The 19,452-nt window shown below is 36.6% G+C and overlaps 1 protein-coding gene across 1 annotated transcript in view; it reads right to left on the minus strand.

Annotated features, from left to right (window-relative positions):
* The window catches only part of Smp_125550 (hypothetical protein), a gene marked incomplete at its 5' end in the record, with an annotated part of 39,711 nt that extends 20,698 nt beyond the window's left edge, over positions 1 to 19,013 (minus strand). The window contains 12 exons of the mRNA XM_018788579.1: positions 707 to 878; positions 2,748 to 2,837; positions 3,540 to 3,650; positions 5,767 to 5,901; positions 9,962 to 10,198; positions 10,964 to 11,139; positions 11,331 to 11,419; positions 12,974 to 13,065; positions 16,244 to 16,374; positions 18,346 to 18,482; positions 18,516 to 18,601; positions 18,876 to 19,013. Of these exons, the coding sequence (XP_018654107.1) occupies positions 707 to 878; positions 2,748 to 2,837; positions 3,540 to 3,650; positions 5,767 to 5,901; positions 9,962 to 10,198; positions 10,964 to 11,139; positions 11,331 to 11,419; positions 12,974 to 13,065; positions 16,244 to 16,374; positions 18,346 to 18,482; positions 18,516 to 18,601; positions 18,876 to 19,013 (1,594 nt within the window). The remainder of the gene's footprint in view (positions 1 to 706; positions 879 to 2,747; positions 2,838 to 3,539; positions 3,651 to 5,766; positions 5,902 to 9,961; positions 10,199 to 10,963; positions 11,140 to 11,330; positions 11,420 to 12,973; positions 13,066 to 16,243; positions 16,375 to 18,345; positions 18,483 to 18,515; positions 18,602 to 18,875) is intronic.
* Between the last annotated feature and the right edge of the window lie 439 nt (positions 19,014 to 19,452).

Consider the following 19,452-nt stretch of genomic DNA (forward strand, 5'->3'; position numbering starts at 1 on the left):
GGGTTGACGTAAGCAGTGACTGAGAAATGATAACGGCATGTAGTCCTTCTTTCGAAGTTCGAAAAGCCCTATTCCATAGAATGGCGTACAAACGACTGTTTACAGAAGCCTATCCTAGGAGTGCTAGTTTGCTTCTGAGCTTAGTACTGCACATACACTACCGAGGCTGAGTTAGTAACCAATCTCTAGACGTCGAAGAGTGAAATGAACTAGTTCACACTAGTTAAGTGAGATAATCTGAATCCTGTCTGAGGAATACAGAGGTACAAAGAATATATATACACCAGAAGAACGTTGAGTCTTAATATTGGTAGCATTATGGACATGAGTGCATGACGACAGAACACAAAAGGTCAGTAGCACATCTAATGAATGGTTACTTTCCCATTATTGATTCTATACCACAAGAACAGGAAATCTGTACGGCAAAGAAACATGTGTAGTTTTCCAAACTCTTCACCTGTTTGTAGGAAGGGAGAGATATTGAAGAAGTTACCCTCAAATACTTTACTGTTATCACACTCTGGAACAGCTAGTAGCACGAATTTGTCTTTGGACCTGAAGTTTAATATGGTTGGGTATTATCGTTCTCCAATCTGTTTATCTGACATGATGGGATCTTAATTTACACGTCTGCCTTTAAAACAGAAAGAGACAACGGCAAAACGATTTAAAATGTAACAAGATTAGCTTTCAAAAAACTAACTTTTACTGGAAACAGACTCTGATAAACCAAAGATTTGCAGACATCCATCGTTGGTAAGTACAAGAAACAGATTTCCGAAATTGTCTACAATGACTGGTAATGTAAGGGATGGAAGATCACAGATAGAGCTGAATTGATTGTCAAGTTTATGGTCAGACGAGTACACACGAACCTACAGTTATTAAATATCAAAATATTGTAGAAGGCTAATACAGTAACAGAGTAAAAGTTTGTACACACAGTATTGCGATGTACAGAATACATACCTCTACATTATTTGTTGACTTCAATAAGCTCAGATAAAGATGAAAAGGACCTTGTTTTTATGTAAAACATACAAAAGAGATATGCCAAAGTAAAATAAGCGAAATGTAATGCTATTAGACAGAGAGATTATACCAGAGCACCTCCGTCACCCATGATCAACATAAGGAGGGACATACAAACAAACGTCTGTGGAGTTGAATACTATTGGGACATCTCCCGATAATTAACAATCAACATACTTTAAATCGTAAACTGTGATGATTTGGTTTAAATAAATCATGAGTAAGGTTTTAGGATTATTTTATTTACTAAAAAACACTGACTCAGGGAGACAAATTAGGTAATGAGGAAAACATAAGCCTATAATTAATACCTCACCCTCAAGTTTGCAAACACTAATTGTTTAATGGAACAACATGAAAGCGACTGTGCTTAAAAAGTTTTCTCATCCATCTACGCACTAAAGAGAACTTTTTCACACCTTTCTGCTTGCACTCCTTAAACCTGTCATCAAATAGTATTAATAATTCTTAAAACGATCTTACTGGTTTAAAAACAAATAACTTGTTCGATGACGAACATTTTGATGACAATGAGCTCCAGTAACCAAGCTATTAATACTTCAGATTCAAGTTCAAACGTGGTTACAGGCACAGGGGGTTTATTTTTGAGTATGCTGTTTTTAAAAGCACTTCTGTCGCTGGAAGAATACAGTCAGAGGATTTCAGCGGGCAGCGTTTCGCCATTCGTGATTCTAAGTTCAGGAACTGTACATGAAGTTTGTATACAGTAAAAGTGGTCTCAAAGCTCCCAGTCGTCCCCGGAGGAGGTAAGTGTAAAAATTTTGTGATGCTGTTTTGTCTAGAGCTTCATCTAAATTTAGTTACCCAACATTATTATTTTCTAAAGAGATAGATGAATATTTGACTGTAATTCGTGGAAACGTGAGCCACAGCTATGAATGCAATTCTTTGGCACATAACGATAGCTTATAGATGCGGAAGCTAGTGAAATTAGAGTTCGAACCCGTCAGGCCTCTACTAGTTTAAGGTTTGATGCATTTGACGTAGTTGATTATGTATACTGATCATTTAGAAAGCGCCGGTATTCACAGGATGTGTTCAACTTGAGACATAAAATATTTTCTCAAGCTCATCTCTCAGGTAAATAATGTCGCTATTTTAACGAATATATATATATATATATATATATAATATAATTTCGCTCGGAGGATGCGGTGAGTGTACAACTGGATGAAGATAATGAGTTGAAAGTGCGTATCAAACGAACTTGATGAAACGTTACCTTGATGTCGCTGGTTACATGGAACCTATAAAACCAACAGCGAAAACTTATTTCTTTATCAAATTGCTGTACTCGATATGAATTTTATGGCAATACCAATTTGTTTGCCTTTATTCACCAACAAACATCTTTATTCATTAGTCAGTTACTGAATTTCTTCAAACAAGTTGGTATATTATATTACAAAATTGTTTTGCCAAAACACCGGCTTTTATACTTGGAATCCTTACAGTAAAACGTTTGCTGTATTCGGTACCGTCACTTCCGAAAAGCTGAGCTTTTCAAAAACCCAAAACCTAGAAAACGACAAATGACTTAAGTATCATGTTTTGTTAGAAAAATGTAATTGACAGTGTTTGATACCAGGATTTTCTGAAAGAAACCGTTCAACACTATACATGAAAAGCCACGTTCGTTTAAAAATGTATGATTTGTTTCACTCCGCAGCAGGTTACTGAACTCAGCATACCTCACTAGTACCATAATTTTCTGTGAAACAGGTGAGACAAATATACTGTTTCCACCAAGCCATACCTCCAAAGACGTGCAAGGAGTTTTCCTAGGAAATACAAAAATCGTAAAAGTAACAAATGAAGTATTTGATCACAGGAACTCTGAATAAAAAATGGCAGTTATTGCCCGAGATTAAATGTCTACAAGCAGTTAGTTAGATATAAAAAACAGGTATGACAATGTTAAAGGCGAGCATTCGAGATATTTCCTAGGAACAGAACACTGTCGTTGTATTTTCTAGTTACTTCAGGTTTATGTACTACGTACTTGTTTAAATAACAAGTAATAACAATAAAAATTCAAAAACTGAAAAGCTGAAAATAAGTTTATAAATACTAAGTACTAAACATGTAGGTAATCAAAATCTTGCAATCTAATAAAATACGATTGCAGGCTGGGAGCAGTTAGCAACTTAGGAAGCCATGCGCACTTGCGAAGATATATTACTTTGCAAACTAATCCGATTAATATTTAATTTTTTATGAAATGGACTATCAATTATCTATCACACAAACCTAGTATTTCTTGGGACAACTTTCTCACTTGTCAATCATAACTCAACTTTATTCTCACTGAACAATGAAGCTTGACACGTCAGTCAATATTCTCAACTATCTACTAATACAGTAAACCTATAGATGTCATTATCTAATTTCATAGATCCAGGTAAAAAGAGTCAAACGTCCACTAAGTATTTGCATTGGTAACAACAAAAATGATTAAGGGCAATGTACATTGTCTGATTTACCTGTTTTATATTGCCGAAAACATGCCAACGTTGTGAATCAGTGTTATAATGAATAAATCCATTACGACCTGAAACGGCTATTTTTTTACCATCTGTAGAAACAGCAACATACTAAAAAAAGAAGACAGGAAAGCTAATTCCCACAATGTGGAAGGAGCAAAGTGATAAAAAGGGTTTAGTCTGTAGTCATTTGCAACTCAAGCGTGACATGTCATAAAGAACAGGAAACATCACTAATTTCGACACACCTAAAGGGTAGTGTAACTTCAGTGACCACAATATTATTTGAAATATGTATAACCACTAAATTCAATTTGATTTGTTTATTTCAATCTTCCCATTGATGTTTGGGACTGCAATTGATCAGTCTCTTGTTAGCATATGTGTATCCTCTCTGGTTTGCCACGATATTGCCTTAAGTTACAAGTATTATAAGCAAAGATGGATGGTGGCTAGCATTAAACTGTGCCAACCTTTCGCATTGTCTTCCGAAATTTATATACCGTTGGGAAGTTGAGGTATTTAATGAAGGTTCTTAGGACGAGTGATATACGAAGCATTAAGAATTATCTCGAAGACATTCTATTACAACGCACATTTAAAAACAGATTTAGTTTTAACTAAAGATCACATGATATAGTGATAGTTCTGACTATAGCTGCTACATTTATGTTGTGGACGAACTTATCTATCGTACTAACAAGAGATGGCTGTATTAATTGGAGCATATTCTCTGAGGTTTTGTTATGATAAAAAGGTCAGTCGACTAGTGGGAAAAAAGTACCGATTTTCTGCACCTGTAGTCTTATCATATTATCCACTGAAATGTGGCAATAGTCAGATATTCTTCAAAGATAGACAGGATCTCCAGCGGTGTTAACTTCTCGCAATGAAAAGAAGGATTGGCAAAAGTTGGCCCTGAGAATAGAACACTTTGCCTCGGTTGAGGATTCGCAGTGCCAGAGGTGAGATTCAAAGAGTAGAAAGGAAATACAACAGAAATCACTAGCAAGAAATCAATAAGATCGGCAACAAGCAGTTGATTCTTGGTGTCTGGCGTTAGACTTTCCGGTCAACAAGACCACTGCATACTTCTAATTGTGTTGGAATTGATATTGGTCAGAATAAAATCTACTCATTGTTTCATAGTATTTACTTTGTTTCCACTATCAATACACTCGCTCTTGTCGCATCTCTTCCAGGAGTATTTTTATTATTAAGTAGCATTTGTTAACAACTGAACAAAGTTAACTATCACATTAGTTTAAAACATTCACTTCCAACAAAAAAAAGTGTAAACAAAGGATGGATTCACTCTTCTCTTTAAGAGCTCAAGCTTAACAAACACAAGGCATACTTTCAGGTTTCATAAACTGAAAATGTGTAGCCCTACATACTTTTTACCACACCAAATTAAGATTTACCTTCACATGAGTTAAATCAACATTTTCACCATATTCACGAAATTGTCATTTCAATAAAAATATTAAAGGTTCTCGGGTTACCACGTCACATATTCAAAGATCCGTATTACGTTAAAACGCTTATCCTAACATCCCGAAATTTCCAAAATGCTTGAAAGCTACTGATATGACTGAGAGACAGAATAATTGAGTTACGAACAATTAGCAGCGAAACAGAAATATTCATTTACTGTTAGGAGTATTTTCTTTTCCAAAACTGTTACGTCTGGCCGATTGTGAACGCTATATTCGCTTCCCTAAGCTAGTTCCGTACCCCCGAGCCAGAACTATACACCGACTTGAAGACCAGAGAAAAGGCACAAAGTGTGAGGGAAGCACTTTACTACAGGGTTCATTTCTGTACAGAAAATATAGGGATTTTATAGTAATTTAAGAGTCCTTGAGTTTTTACTGAAAGTTCTAGAATACTGCTAAACATAGTAGCAGTGTATAAATCAGCCAATCAGGATCTCCACATGTGACTTTTCCATTTTCGTTATTTTAGTAACATAACTTCACATAACTTCTAATTAATCGCTGATTGGTTGAAACGCTCCTTGATGACCCCTGGGCTTGTTATGTCGCTTGCGAGAAAAATGCAGGGTCATCCCAACAAAAACCTTTTTCATCAGGTCAACTCCCTATCATATTACTTGTGAGCAGTCTCTAACGATGTAAATCAGATCGTCCTTACGTTAACGATAATTTGTATACAACAGACTGATTGGAATATAAAACGCAAAGTTATGGTGATGTGAATTTACCCGAACTGGCCAATTAGAGTTGATATACTGTTTTGGGACTAACAAATTCTCTGTTTGCATTCTAGAGGTCAATAGATCCCTGTTCGCCACAATTATTCGGTCAGTAGTTTGAAGAACGATATGCAAATGGTTATCCTGAGATAAAAAGAAATAAAATGAAATATTATGATAGCTTGTTAACCCTACTGTAAAGAGCACTAAACTTTCTCAATGAAATTTCTGAATTCTGACAATTATAAATTCTCAAAGGTAGAAAACAAGTTTATTTAAGAGAACCAGTCATAATCGCTTATTGGGTAACAAACACAGTCATCTCTAGTCCTCAAATAGACAGAAACAACGTATATCGATTTTTCTAACTACATATCCGAAACTGACAAGTTTTTACAACGTAAACCACACTAAGTAAATCCATACCTTATCTAAAAATGGAAGAAGAGTGATAATCAAATGAAATCCAAATATTCACAAATGATTGATCTAAATAGCTCCTTACAAAAATTGTTTCGTAATGATTGAGAGGCCAGAGAAGAATAGGAGGATGGAAGTCATTTACAACTCAGAAATATGAGATATAATTGTCCGCTTAACATATATGAAGAAGAATTGTGTATATAAGTTTACTTGCTCTTGTGGGGTAGGTTACATCCTATACCCATTTCATAGCATTACTCAGTGTTCCTTTTAAAAAAGGAATGAAAAACTATCGCTAGTTCAGTACATGAGCACCTAATTAACACTGAAGACTTTGCTCTAAAAGAATCGTCTTCCAACATAATCTACACAGTCAAAAGCGTTGGATCGAAGGAGATCGTATCAAAACCCTACACACTGCTGAAGCATTAGGGGTCCTAACGTTTTATTACTATTACTGATCGGTTGTTATTATGACCTTTATGTTTTTTTATTTCTTCATATCTGTTAAGTGGATAATTATCGCCCATATTTCTGACCCATACACTATTTTTATACTCCCATTCTTCTCTAACACCTTAATCATTACGCAATGTTCTCTTGATGTTTGAAAGTTTGTTTCACGTCATTTAGTGATCCGTTGCTCTGTATACTTCGTTTTTCCACCTGATTGAACAGACGACACTTGAAAGTCAATCTGGAAATAAACATGTCTCAAAGTCACCAAACCAAATACATTAATTTCCAAGTAAAGTGGGTATTATCATTGTGAATTCAAACCTAAACGAAGAAATAAGTAATGATAAATGTGAGGGATTTCTAAGCAAAGAACATTTGACGATAAAATTACCATACTACCTTTCCCACTTGCATGATACACTATGTGGGTCACAGTGATAACAATTAATTATACACATTGTCGACTTTGATTCCATGTAAAAAACTTCGCAAATGTTAGTGGTGTATAAACATATACAAGATACTTTCTAATATTTTCGACAATTAGGTAAATTAGTAATTTGGAAAGAAGGAATGTTTTCTGATACTAATTATGGAGTCAAATGTAACGTAGAACTTAGTATATGTGTAGGCCACTTTGAGCTGCTGTACCTGTCTAGCACAGGGAGACGAAATGGTTAGGGCGAATATCATAGTAATGCAGGTAGTAACACTGTTTGTGGTAACAGAAAAGATTAGGCATTGAAAATACTGCTATGCACAAAGACTTGGGCAGAGGAAAATCACAGTTGCTTTGTAAAATATAAAAACAATGCATCGAATATACTATTTGCACATCTTCCTTAAATTGTTCCTTCCAATCTGAATCGTCCTTCCATTCCTGTTGCTATTTCGACTGCTTACTGCTTTCCTTTCTCTTCTCTTCATTTTCCTCTTCCGTCAGTAAGATTTCTGCTCCCACTACCTAACACACACTACTGATAACTGTCCGTATAAGTAGGAAACACCACACGACTATTTAACGAACTATAAATATACGAAATAAAAATATTACTAAGAATTTAAAAACTTAGGATCCAAGAAATTTGGTTTAACCATCACTAGCTTTCTTTCAACCTACTTCTACACCAGAAAATATCACCCGTTGAGAAAGGTGGTGGTTAGGTATACGTAATACATGTCCAAACTGTTGGGGAGATATAGAATATTCCACGAAAAAAGCCTAGAAGGACCATGTAAACGCTGGAAAACATTTTAACCAATCAGCATTGGATAGAAGTTACTGAGAAACATCTGGAAAGTGAAGAGACATGTGTCACATTCCTGAATGGATGATTACCTATCTTGTTGCACTATTTAGTAGGGTTCTAGAACCTTCCAGAAGCCCAAAGCCATCTGAAATGCTAAAAATAAACTAAATTTTCTGTACATAAATGAGCCTTGAAGTAGAGAGTTCCTCTCATATTTTGAGCCTTTTCTCTCGTGTAGTTAGTCTGGGTTTATTAGAAGAGCTTAGGAAACCGACTCAAGCGTTCAGTCAGAAGATTTATCACCAACGAACTCAGTTGAAGATTCATTATCTCACCAACCGACTCGCCATCCTTACCTAATACCGTGTTCCTAATCCAAGCATTGCTTACTCGGTGGTTTCAAAATACAAGTGGAATGCTTCGAAGACACTTGTGATCGAATACTAGTAGTCTACGAATATCCTCTATTCTTAATGGCTATATTCTTTAACCATAAAGTAGAACAGAGCGAACTGCTGCACAGTCAACTCGCACTTTAAATGGCAGACGACTATCTCATGCCACAAATGACGCAAGCTGACAGAAGTCTATCGGACCTTTTGAACTTGTGCCGAGATTTCGTCAGACACCATACCATCAGTACTGACGAGACTCCTAATGCAAATAAAGCGGTCGATGCGTTCAACTACTTCACTCCTTGTCATGAATTCAATCGATGACGCAAGCTAATCCCGAGTTAACATTATAAATTCGGTGAGAGAACCTCATTCCAAACATGGTTGCATTGTTGCTTATGGTGATCAAAAAACTGCCCTTTTTGCCAGCGTTTTAAGCGAACAGAACTATATCGCCTGAGTATTTTAAATCAAGTGAATCTCCCGATAGATCAATCCCTGACAAGTCGGACGACGAGTGTCATCTCTAAAGGCGTGTCTATGAAAAAGTTAAATAAAAGTGGAGAGAACGGACAACTCTGACGAACACCACTTTAAATAACCAATTCCGATGACAGTTTACCATAAGCTCTGACACGACCAGAAGTGTACTAATAAAAAGCCGGAAAAAGGGTAATGTCATTCTCTGATACGGCTTTCAATGACAAACACTGCCACATAGCCTCACAACCAACGCAGTCGAATGTCAACTTCAGGTCAAGGAATATAATTGCAGTCGAACGTCGAAATGTCTATGTTCCAAAATCTGCCAAAGGCTGAATATTTGGTCTATACATCTAAGTTAAAGTCTGAAATTAACTTGGTTTTTTAGAGTTTTCTAGAGTCTTACTCTTCTCTAACTGATCGCCCCGTTATGGTAGGACTTAAAAGAACATATGTTCCAAACAATGTAACTCAGTAGTCATCACGATAAGCAAGCCCGACCACCACGTCAAGGTAGCGGCTACGGTCGATCTGAGCTTTGAATGTACTAATGTGGAAACAACTCAAAGTATACGCATCATACAGTTTAAGATAAGTCGACGAAAATAGTTCACCACTGACATTTTTTTAAAACAGCGTTGGATAATGAGTCGCCATCTTTGAAAAACTATGCTTTAGTATGGTCTTAGAGACATTTCGCTTAGGAGTTTCGATAGATTATCCTTCTACATTTAAAACAAAATCAGTACAACTTATGATACGGCAATTTCGCATTTAGACAAGAACTTTAAATCCATAGACATCAGAGGTTAAATATTTAGTGATGAAAACCTTACACAGCTATTAAAACTAAAACTTACATGAAATTAAATGTAATTAGTGTTATGGTACCCATTTTTACTCACAAGTTATTTCACTCCTTTTCACATACATATATACCAGTTTAAAACTAACGAGAGAGCAATTTAACATTTACAGAGATGTTTTTGAGAAAACCGATGTTATAACTTATCCGAAATTACATACTTTAAAAATTCATGTCCCCAATACTCACTGAAATTGCGCTAGCTATGGAGTCAGAGTCCAAAAAATACACACAAATGGAAAGTTAGGATGATGATAATTCATATGATTTAGTAAAACCAGTTGATGATAATTATTTAAATGTAAAAGCAAAACATTATTCATACTTACTGACGTTGGGTTAGCTGTTATTGAAGACCTAGCCAAATGAAAGACAACCAGGTATGAAGAGTTTCGTGAAGGACAGTCCAGACCACCAGAAAAAAATTGTGACTCCTCTACTTTTATAGTATCTTTGGTGGAGACCTTTTCTGAAACAAAGGAGTCAGTGTTTGCAACCCTGGAAATTTCCGTCACGTTGTTCAAGGTGAACAAACCGAGTATATTATAACCATGATGAGCCCAGGACTAAAAGCAAGTCATAAGTCATATATATACATATATGTATATAACCATATTTATTTAATTAAAGAAAATACCGGTATTAACATGTCGGCATGTTTTTTATGTTACTTCACAAGTTGATGCTTTTATTGTATTTGATTTATGACACAAAAGTTTATTTGTTACTGGATACAGAGACATAAGAAAACAAATTAATGTGTACAACCATTATCCAATATCATAGTCGGATTAGGGATTCCTAAATACAGATAAATAAATACAACTTAATTGTACAATCCTCTTCCATTTTATTAATCGACGCATTTTTCATCCGTCCGGCTATAATACACAGACTATTTTACTACTGATCGGTCTTGATAGTTGGCCTTTGTTGTTGAATTATTCCCTTGAATGTGAGTTTTTAACATAAGCTGATGACTACTCATTATGAAAGCATTTAGTTATTCATATAATTTTATATATAAATATCCTGAGAAGCCAAGATAGTTTCCTGACTTTATTCGACATCGGATGCACTATTCTGATGTGAATATAACTGTTCGGTGTTCCCTGGTTTTTAACCATCCTCGAGCCGATGACAGTTAGTAGTAAGAATATCTTCAAATATCACGTAAAAACTGTCTCTTTCAAATACACATTAAAATTTGAATGAACAGTTATGGCCGATCTGGCTTGAAGATGAATGAAAAAAACTGTATTAATGAGGGAACTGACAATGAATTGATTTGATATTAACGATAAAAGTGAACAAAGCTTCACAATACTCACGAGGTTTGAAATATTTATCCCACCAAATCGACTAAGATGCTCACTTAAGCTGGTGTATAACAATGCACCAAAAACTGACCACAACGACCAACCCGAACGTAACCAAACAACAGCCAGAGTATATCCATCCGGTGACCATGAAATCTCCGAGACAGGGCCTACTTTCTCGGTAGTATCTAAGATGAAAAGCAAGAAGTTTGTTTTGAATGTGTAACAATTATGAGTAAGTAGGCTCAGTTCAACGTCATAATCTGCATGACAATGTATCATTTGAAAAAAAGTTAACTATTTGTTGGAAGTTTACCGGATAAATACCATAAAACATTTATACACTTAGTTTCAGAAAATTATTGAAACGAAAACTAACGAGATGATTCCCGACCAGATATACAAAGAGTATGTTTAATTTTAAAAACACCGGAATTTTCATCCATCTTGTACAATAAAACTTCGTTGCTGCAAAAAGAAAAAAAAACTTATTCAACACTTGTAAAATGAATAGGTTGTTATTTCAAGCGTACTTATCACTGATTGATTCATTGCCCATTTAGAAAATTTTCGATGAATAAATCTGAATAAAGGAAATAAAGATAACTAAATAAACAGCCAGTCAGTTATAAAAAACGTAGAACATGGTGCATATATCCATTGGGACGAGTTACGACACTACATCATGACAGGAAGATGAAGTGAAAGTATAAGAGGTATTAAAAGATAAGGTACAGAGAATATTATTTGAGAATTATTTTACTAAATAAAACATATAAAAGATTCTTGAAACTCATGATCCAAGAGAGGACGAAGAGTGTATGTTTCTGGATAATTGAGACTGATTCAGAGCCATGTCAATTTCCAATTACTGATCACGATAATCACGTTGACCCCCGCCAGGCAGTTTGGACCCATAAACATGGTCTACATTAACAGTCAGCGATTAATTCCACGTTTTTGCCAGGATATGCCTAGCTTTGCTCCAACCTACTCCCACACCAACAAACACTGCATTGAAGGAGGAGGTTAGGCATATGTACTACATGTCCCAAACACTTTAGTCAATGAAGATTTACAGCCATGTCAAGTGACTGGCCATTTTCACTTAATCTTTAACCTCAGCATTAGCCACTGGACTTTTTCACAATATATCAGCCATGCTTTGAAAAACTCCATGACGAGATAGCTGTGACGCATGTATGTCGTCTACTTTCCATATTAACTTGTCATAATGGCTATTTCGAGGCAATCTGAACAAGACCCTTATATCTCAACCAAGAATGATCAGATTTCAGTAAAAATATCAACAACAGGATAGTCAAAATCATTTCCAATTGAATTAAAACTCGTACCTATTGCACAAGTGAGTGGCTAACTGTAATCAGCAGCTAATTGGATAACGCAATCGAGTTTGAATCAAACGGTATTGGGTCTGAGTCCCGAAATTAACACCAACCCTGGGGTGAAGGGACATCCAGCTTGCGAGTCCCAAACAGACGAAACGCAAGTCCTGGACTACACTACTAGCCACATTCCATTTATTGTATATTTGCAATCACAGATCCCGATCCTATTTACATAGAAACCAATTCACGAATACAGTTCTAAACGTTTGATGAGTAATAATCTCATCTTATAAATATTTCGCGAAACATTTGTACAGAGAACCTCACCAGAAGGCAAAAATATGCTTCAATGTTCAAAAATCAGAACATTTAAAAGTCGTAAGACACGATATCATAAGCGTGTCGTACATTGCGAAATAACTTTTGAACATAAAAGTATCACTAAACTGAAAAAGGATCAACCTCATCAAAATGATTATACAAAATACAGGTCTAATCTAACTGACAGGTTAGTGGATACAAAGAATGCGGTACCATTTCCTTACTAAGAACCGAGCTTGGTTAATACGATATATATATATATATGCTTGGTGAGTATTAAAACATGGTAAGTAATGTAGCACATCAAATTGAATCTATAGGTATGAGATGTACATAGAAAAAAAAATCCTGCCTTTCAGTTCCAACAGCAAGTGTCCGAAAGCGATTATTTACACCTATACATGTTGGATGACTGACGTTTTCGACCAAAATTACTTCAATGTCCTAAAAATTCAAAAATATCGACAGTCAGGACAATATCGAAATGTTAGGAATAAACACAGACAAAATGATAGTACAGAATTTAAATGAATGTTGAAACATTAATTTACTATCGGCTGAACACTTGTTACAAATTGAGCAGGACTGAAAGACGAGAGTCCAGGCATTACAATCTCTTTTATATAAAATCGAGATAAAAATAAATTAGAGCATTAATGTGAACCCATTTTTGGAATGAATAAATCGAAAGGGATAAATAAAAACGTTCACCAAATTGAATTACACATTCTCCATAAATAAATTTAAAGACACAAAATTACTCTGATTTACTGGTTTAGCATGATTATTTTGGAAAATCTCTTCAGTCAGTCAGTCAGTCACAACGTAGAACTTCGTACGTACGTACATCAGTTCGAGTTGTCATACCACATTAGCACAGAGATGCAGTTGTCAATTCAAATCCCATAGTGGTAGAAGTAGTAAGAGTATAAGCAGTAATCGGACAGATTAGGGCTTGAAGATGTTATTCAAGAAGTATAATCCAAGGAAATAAATTTGGAGAGAGAAAAAAGATAGACATGAAGAATTCAGAAGATTATAATTTGGCAGAACACAAAGAGTGGATGCACCTGCGCCATTGCAAACGATTTTGAGCCTTGTCATTCAAGGTCTCTAACCATCGATTGCTATCATCTCGCGAATCCCAACCAGGTAGTCTACACCTACCAGCATGGCTCAGTCCACTTGTCAGTGACTTCATGGATTTATGCCATGTTTTATTCTGGCCGCCCCTAGCTTTCTTCCACCCTACTCCTACACTATAAAACATTGCACGTCGGGGCAGTCGGTGGTTGGGCCTACGTGACACGTGTCCCAGCCATCTCAACTGATGAAGTCTCACTACTTCATCAATCGATTTGCCATCCTTACCTAGTACTCGTTTTCTAACAACTGCATTACCTACCCGGTGGTCCCAGGATATACGAGCAATGCTTCGAAGACACCTATGATCGAAAACTAGCAGCCTACGAATATCCCCTACTCTTACCAGCCATGTTTCACTGCCATAAAGTGGGACGGAACAAACTACTGCACAGTAAACCCGTCCTCTGGTTGGTAGACGGATATCTCGCCTACGCCATAAATGATGCGAGTTGGCAAAAGCTAGTCGAGCCTTCTGTATGCGTGCTGAGATTTGTCACACGCCAGACCACAAGAGCTGATGAGACTCCCAAGATAAGTGGAGCGGTCAACACGCTCAACTACTTCACTCCCTATCATTAGTTCGGGGACCGATGCAACCCAATCCTGAAGCAACATTTTGCACTTCGAGGAGGAGAATCGAATCCCGAATATGCTTGTATTGTTTCTTATAGTGGTCAGAAGACTCTGCATTTTGTCAGCGTCTTCACCAAATAAAATTATGTCGTCGGCGTATTCTAAGTCAACAAGCGAGTCTCCCGGTAAATGTTCTAGGACCTGACGTAGGGTGAATATCTGGTCTATGCAACCACGTCCAGGTCGGAAATCAGCCTGGTTTTCTCTAGTCTGCTCTTCACGAGCTTTGGTTAGGCGTCCAAGTATTATTGAAGCTAATATTTAAGACACTATACTAGTCAAACTGATTCCTCTATGATTATCACAAGAGGACTTTTGTTCTTTCTTATAGATTGGCACAATCAGTGATTGAGACCAGTCAGATGGAATTACGTCCAGTCCCCAGATTCTACACAAGACCTCAGTCAATCTCGCTCGCTAGTACTGGACTGCCATCCTTAAAAACTCAGGAGTAAACCTGTCAGGACCTGTTGCTCTCCCTCGCTTCAGATTTCCTATAGCTTTTTCAACCTCGTAAAGAGTTGGAGGATTTACATTAACTTGCCATTCAGGACGACTGGGGATCGTGGGAAACGGAAGTGTGGCTGAAGGTCATTTGAACTGATCCCTAGTGTTCTGCCCATCGATCCAATCTCCTGGATTGAGAATGAATAATATATCCATCGTTTCCCGAAATAGTTTTGTTGATAGTTGGGTTCCTAATACCGGTTTCTTTAATAAGTCTGAATAGTTGTCTGCCGTTACCTATTGCCGCAGTCTTTTCCATCTCTCTTGCTTTCGTTACCCACTACTGTTCGCGATCATTACGTAGGCTTCTTAATACCCTGACTTCGCTCTTCGTTATGTTCAGAGCCAGTTGGGATGAGTTTTCGAGCAGCTGTCAGTGCGGTAGGTGCTACTGAGATCCAATGTTTCTACCTAACTTTATGGTTTACCGTACTAGCAGATATTTCTGCTGTTTCTACGGCCTTTCGGATGTCATTCCACGCTGCCTCGGGGTGGGCACAACTTACATGGCTGCCTAACTGTTTTTCTAGTTGTTCTTGAAATATATTCTTAGCTTGCCTATCATTAAGTAAAAACCTCAAAAATATGCCGAATAGCATAGCGGCGAGACATACTAGTAAGTAACCTACAGCCGCAAAGATTAATTTACCTACATGTATTATGAGAGAAATCAAACAGAAAATTATAACACAAGCGATACATACCTGCGTTCAAGAGGAATCTTCCTACATATTTAGTACCGAAACTTCCAATGCAAAACTGTTTCATTTAAAGAATCACGTGTAATACTTCACCAGTCGAAATATTTATCCTGGATTAACTTTTTAATCAAAGTATGCAAATTACCACCACTGTATCAGAAAAACAATTAGCCTAAAGTACTTAAATGCTGGAGATAAGATTGACATCAACCACGTTAATGAACTTCCGCCTTTGAGGACGAAAGATCATCTCCAGATGCAAAAATTGACTGGATATGGTTCGTTTCTCGCTTCCCTATTGAGAATGTTTTAAAAAAACTTAAATATGGGACACTGAAAACATCTATATCACATCAATGCTTCATAACTGTAACCATTATGGCAGACGCCCTATGCTATGAGATCATTTTCATTATAACCACTGTATCTGGACTGCCTTGCTCAATTTTGAAATTTTAATAGACCAAAAACATTTTCAGATTACATTCAACTAAATCCTGAAATAGCGTAACTAAAGGAATGCTCGGATCTTACAACATGCTACTATAACATAACAGCCAGCTCCTTATCGATAAATAAAGTTATCCAAAAGTGAAGTCCCATTTAGTAATTTCAAGGTAATTTATCACACGAACCGTTTGATTTGCAACAGCACCAAGTGATACAAACAAAGCTATATGACCAGAAGAAAAAAGAGCGAAGGCGCCGCCAAACGTAGGAGACCATTCTACAGTTTTGCAGTAAACTTGTTCTGAGTTTTTATCACCTGAAAAGGTAGGAAAACACTAAATGCAATTTAGTGGAAAACAAACGCAACTTGATGCAACATCTAATGAGAGAAACTATGAAGGGGATAAGCGTCATGTGAAATCATTTGGTTTTAACATAGTCTACAAGGGTACCACTCGCCGAAATAACGTTTTACAGTCACTGACTGTTCAAGAGCCATATGGAAAAGCACCAACTATCTATATAGGAACTAAAGTTGAAGTAATTGCAGTGGACAAAACTACCTCAATAAGTAGCCACAAATTGTAAACCTGTGCCAAAGAACCATATATTTATACTTAGAATAACTTCATCCTATAATTAGTCCATTTGGCGTTTGTGGTATCTAAATGGATGGATTTACGTACATTAATCACAATTGTCAATATCACAGTTCTTATCCACTACTCGTTACCACTTATGATCCCAGTGACACGTAAACTCATTTACCAGGTGCTTGGGTAAAAGCTACACTCTAAATATGAAGGCTAATGGTTTGATTCGGATGTTTTTTAGCCCCTAAGCCACCGTTGCTTAGATGTCAGACATGTGAATTTATCGGGTTAACTATTTAGTACCTATTCAAGCTATAAACAGAAAAAACTATGTTAGGACCCATAAACTTTCCAGTTTTAAAAGCTATTTGGCTGAACAAAAGTGACCCCCAGATATTTGCTTAGAATTTGCGGCTTCGTAAATGAATTTTGTAATATTTACATAAACTGATACTATGTAGCTGGTACACCCAAACCAGAAAGACCCTGATTACATAAAACAAACAATCTGATCAATTTTATTGAGGACATTTTCTAATATTATTCTGTAAAATAATGCCTACATAACTACGAACCATGGGGGTTTAAAACACTATCTTCAGCTGCAGATAACAAAAGTTACGACAGTCTAATAATTTTTTTTGTAAAAACATATATTGTTAGCCATCAAATCACTAATTTCGACGGAACTTTTGTGATAAAAAAATTTATCACTGTAGTCAAGTACTTTATTGTCAAAATGACCAGTCACATAAGTCCATAAGCAACAGAGTATTAAGATGCAAAAAATAACTGAGATTTTACAATATTTTCACCCGTGTTTAAGATAATATGGATTACTTAGATATTTACCGCAAAGCGAAGTCATGTGTTTGCTAGGTCTGGCAGGAGGATAGAGATAACTTCAGAGTCATACAATACGAAAACATCCTATATGATTAGGTCGGAAGATGAACTGACACAATCCTGAACATAATTATGAGTGTTCAAGTAAGGCCCTATGCAGCATGTGATCTTAAAACTTTTCGGTGATGAGGACGATATATATACTTATATATTCCTGAACTGCGAGGGAGTGAATTTGAAAGTCAATAATATGAAATTAGTTGGCGATGGGAGACAAGAAAGGCCAAAGTGAAAAGTTCGAAAGAGGTGACGACACTTCGAAACAAATGAATGCAACTAGGAGCCCCTGAAGCAATACTATGTTGGTGTAGCTTGGAGAGAACCAGACCGCGTAATATCTGAAGCTAGGTGAGCCGTGCATTGACGTATGAACAGCTTGAGAGAGGTCTCTAGGATGGTAAAAGTTCCTAAATAGTAGATATGAGCGGGGATGAATCCACTATTCATTCCTTAATTAGTTAGGCTTACGATTCTGCAGATCTTAATTTTCAACCTTTGTTTTAGTTCACTTCTGTGATGTAACGACGTTTAGTAAATTGGCGAGATGTGCAGTGTCACTGTTTCAAATAAGAGCCTAGCATACTTTTTATGCTTGGTCAGTAAGATTTCTCGAATGCAGTGAGTAGTTCACAAAACTTTGTGGGAGAGATTTGCAGATACAAAAGTCATGAAAGGAATACTAGTTTCGGTGATTGATAGCCACTACTTCACAAGACTGTTAAAAACGAAGTAACTTAGTATAAATACAAAATATTAACGATCATAGGTAAACGTTTTTAAACAATTACTGAAGCTTTTGATATCTCGCGGCAAGTTGATAGACCTAAGGTTGATAGATTCACCATAGTACGAACCGTCCCATCGCAATTTTACTAAATCCCCTTTCTCAGAAGCAACAATAACAGTTTCACCTAATGAGAACACACTGAGAACTAAGTAGGTCATACCCGCAATTTACCTGCATTTACATTCAGCAACTCGAACAGATTTTAGAAGGAATATTTCTATAGACGGATTAGGAACGCTGATTATCTCAGGATCTTTCTAATCACAACACAAATATACCTGTCTGAATCCAGTGATTCGCAGACGGACTGTAAGTTCCCGATAGAATATATTAGCAGTGTACCCTTCTCAGTCTTCGTGAGAAAAGTAATTGAAAAAATTCAACTAACGCATAGAAGTATTTTGGAAGAATCCCATTTTAAAACAGCAGACGATGTGAGCCCATTTTCAGTCAAGCACAAAATCGAACGAGAAAAATGTGCTATGGCACACAAGAACTGTCCACTCGGAAAACAAAAGGAGAAATTCTCACCTTAAGATGAAAAATAACGACATCTGCACCAGTGCAAACAATGGATGTCTCACCATCTTCAGATGAACATACCGCAGAGACTTCACCCAAGCTACAATGCGCCTCAAGAACCGAAGGCCATCCAACAAGGTAGTGCATCACTACTTTCAGAAAGAGCGGACAAATTGCACAAGGACTTCGTTAATATACTTCAACCGTCAAGTTTGCTCACCTGTAATATTTCCTCAACAACTACTGTTTACCTCTTGCATATTACAATTATAACCTTTCTTTTTTCACCTTTCACCATTTTATGGACTAAACTTTCACCAGTTATCGCTTGATTGAGCTATTTATATGAAAATACCATCTAGTTTGGATTTTCTAGCTGCTTGTTCGTTGTGATTTGAGTCCGTTCAGTGTGAGATCAATATTGGTTACGATCTGGAACGATTTTCTGCCACATATATTCTAAAACTAGTGGGCCGAATAAGTTAGATAAAGGAGCAGTGCTTAATGTAGCCCCTAAGTTCCCACAGAAACAATGGGTCATTGAACTTCTTTTTGAATGATTTAGCGAAAATACCATCACCTTAAC

The sequence above is a fragment of the Schistosoma mansoni genome, chromosome W (assembly GCF_000237925.1).
Source record: "Schistosoma mansoni strain Puerto Rico chromosome W, complete genome".
Taxonomy (NCBI): Eukaryota; Metazoa; Platyhelminthes; class Trematoda; order Strigeidida; family Schistosomatidae; genus Schistosoma; species Schistosoma mansoni.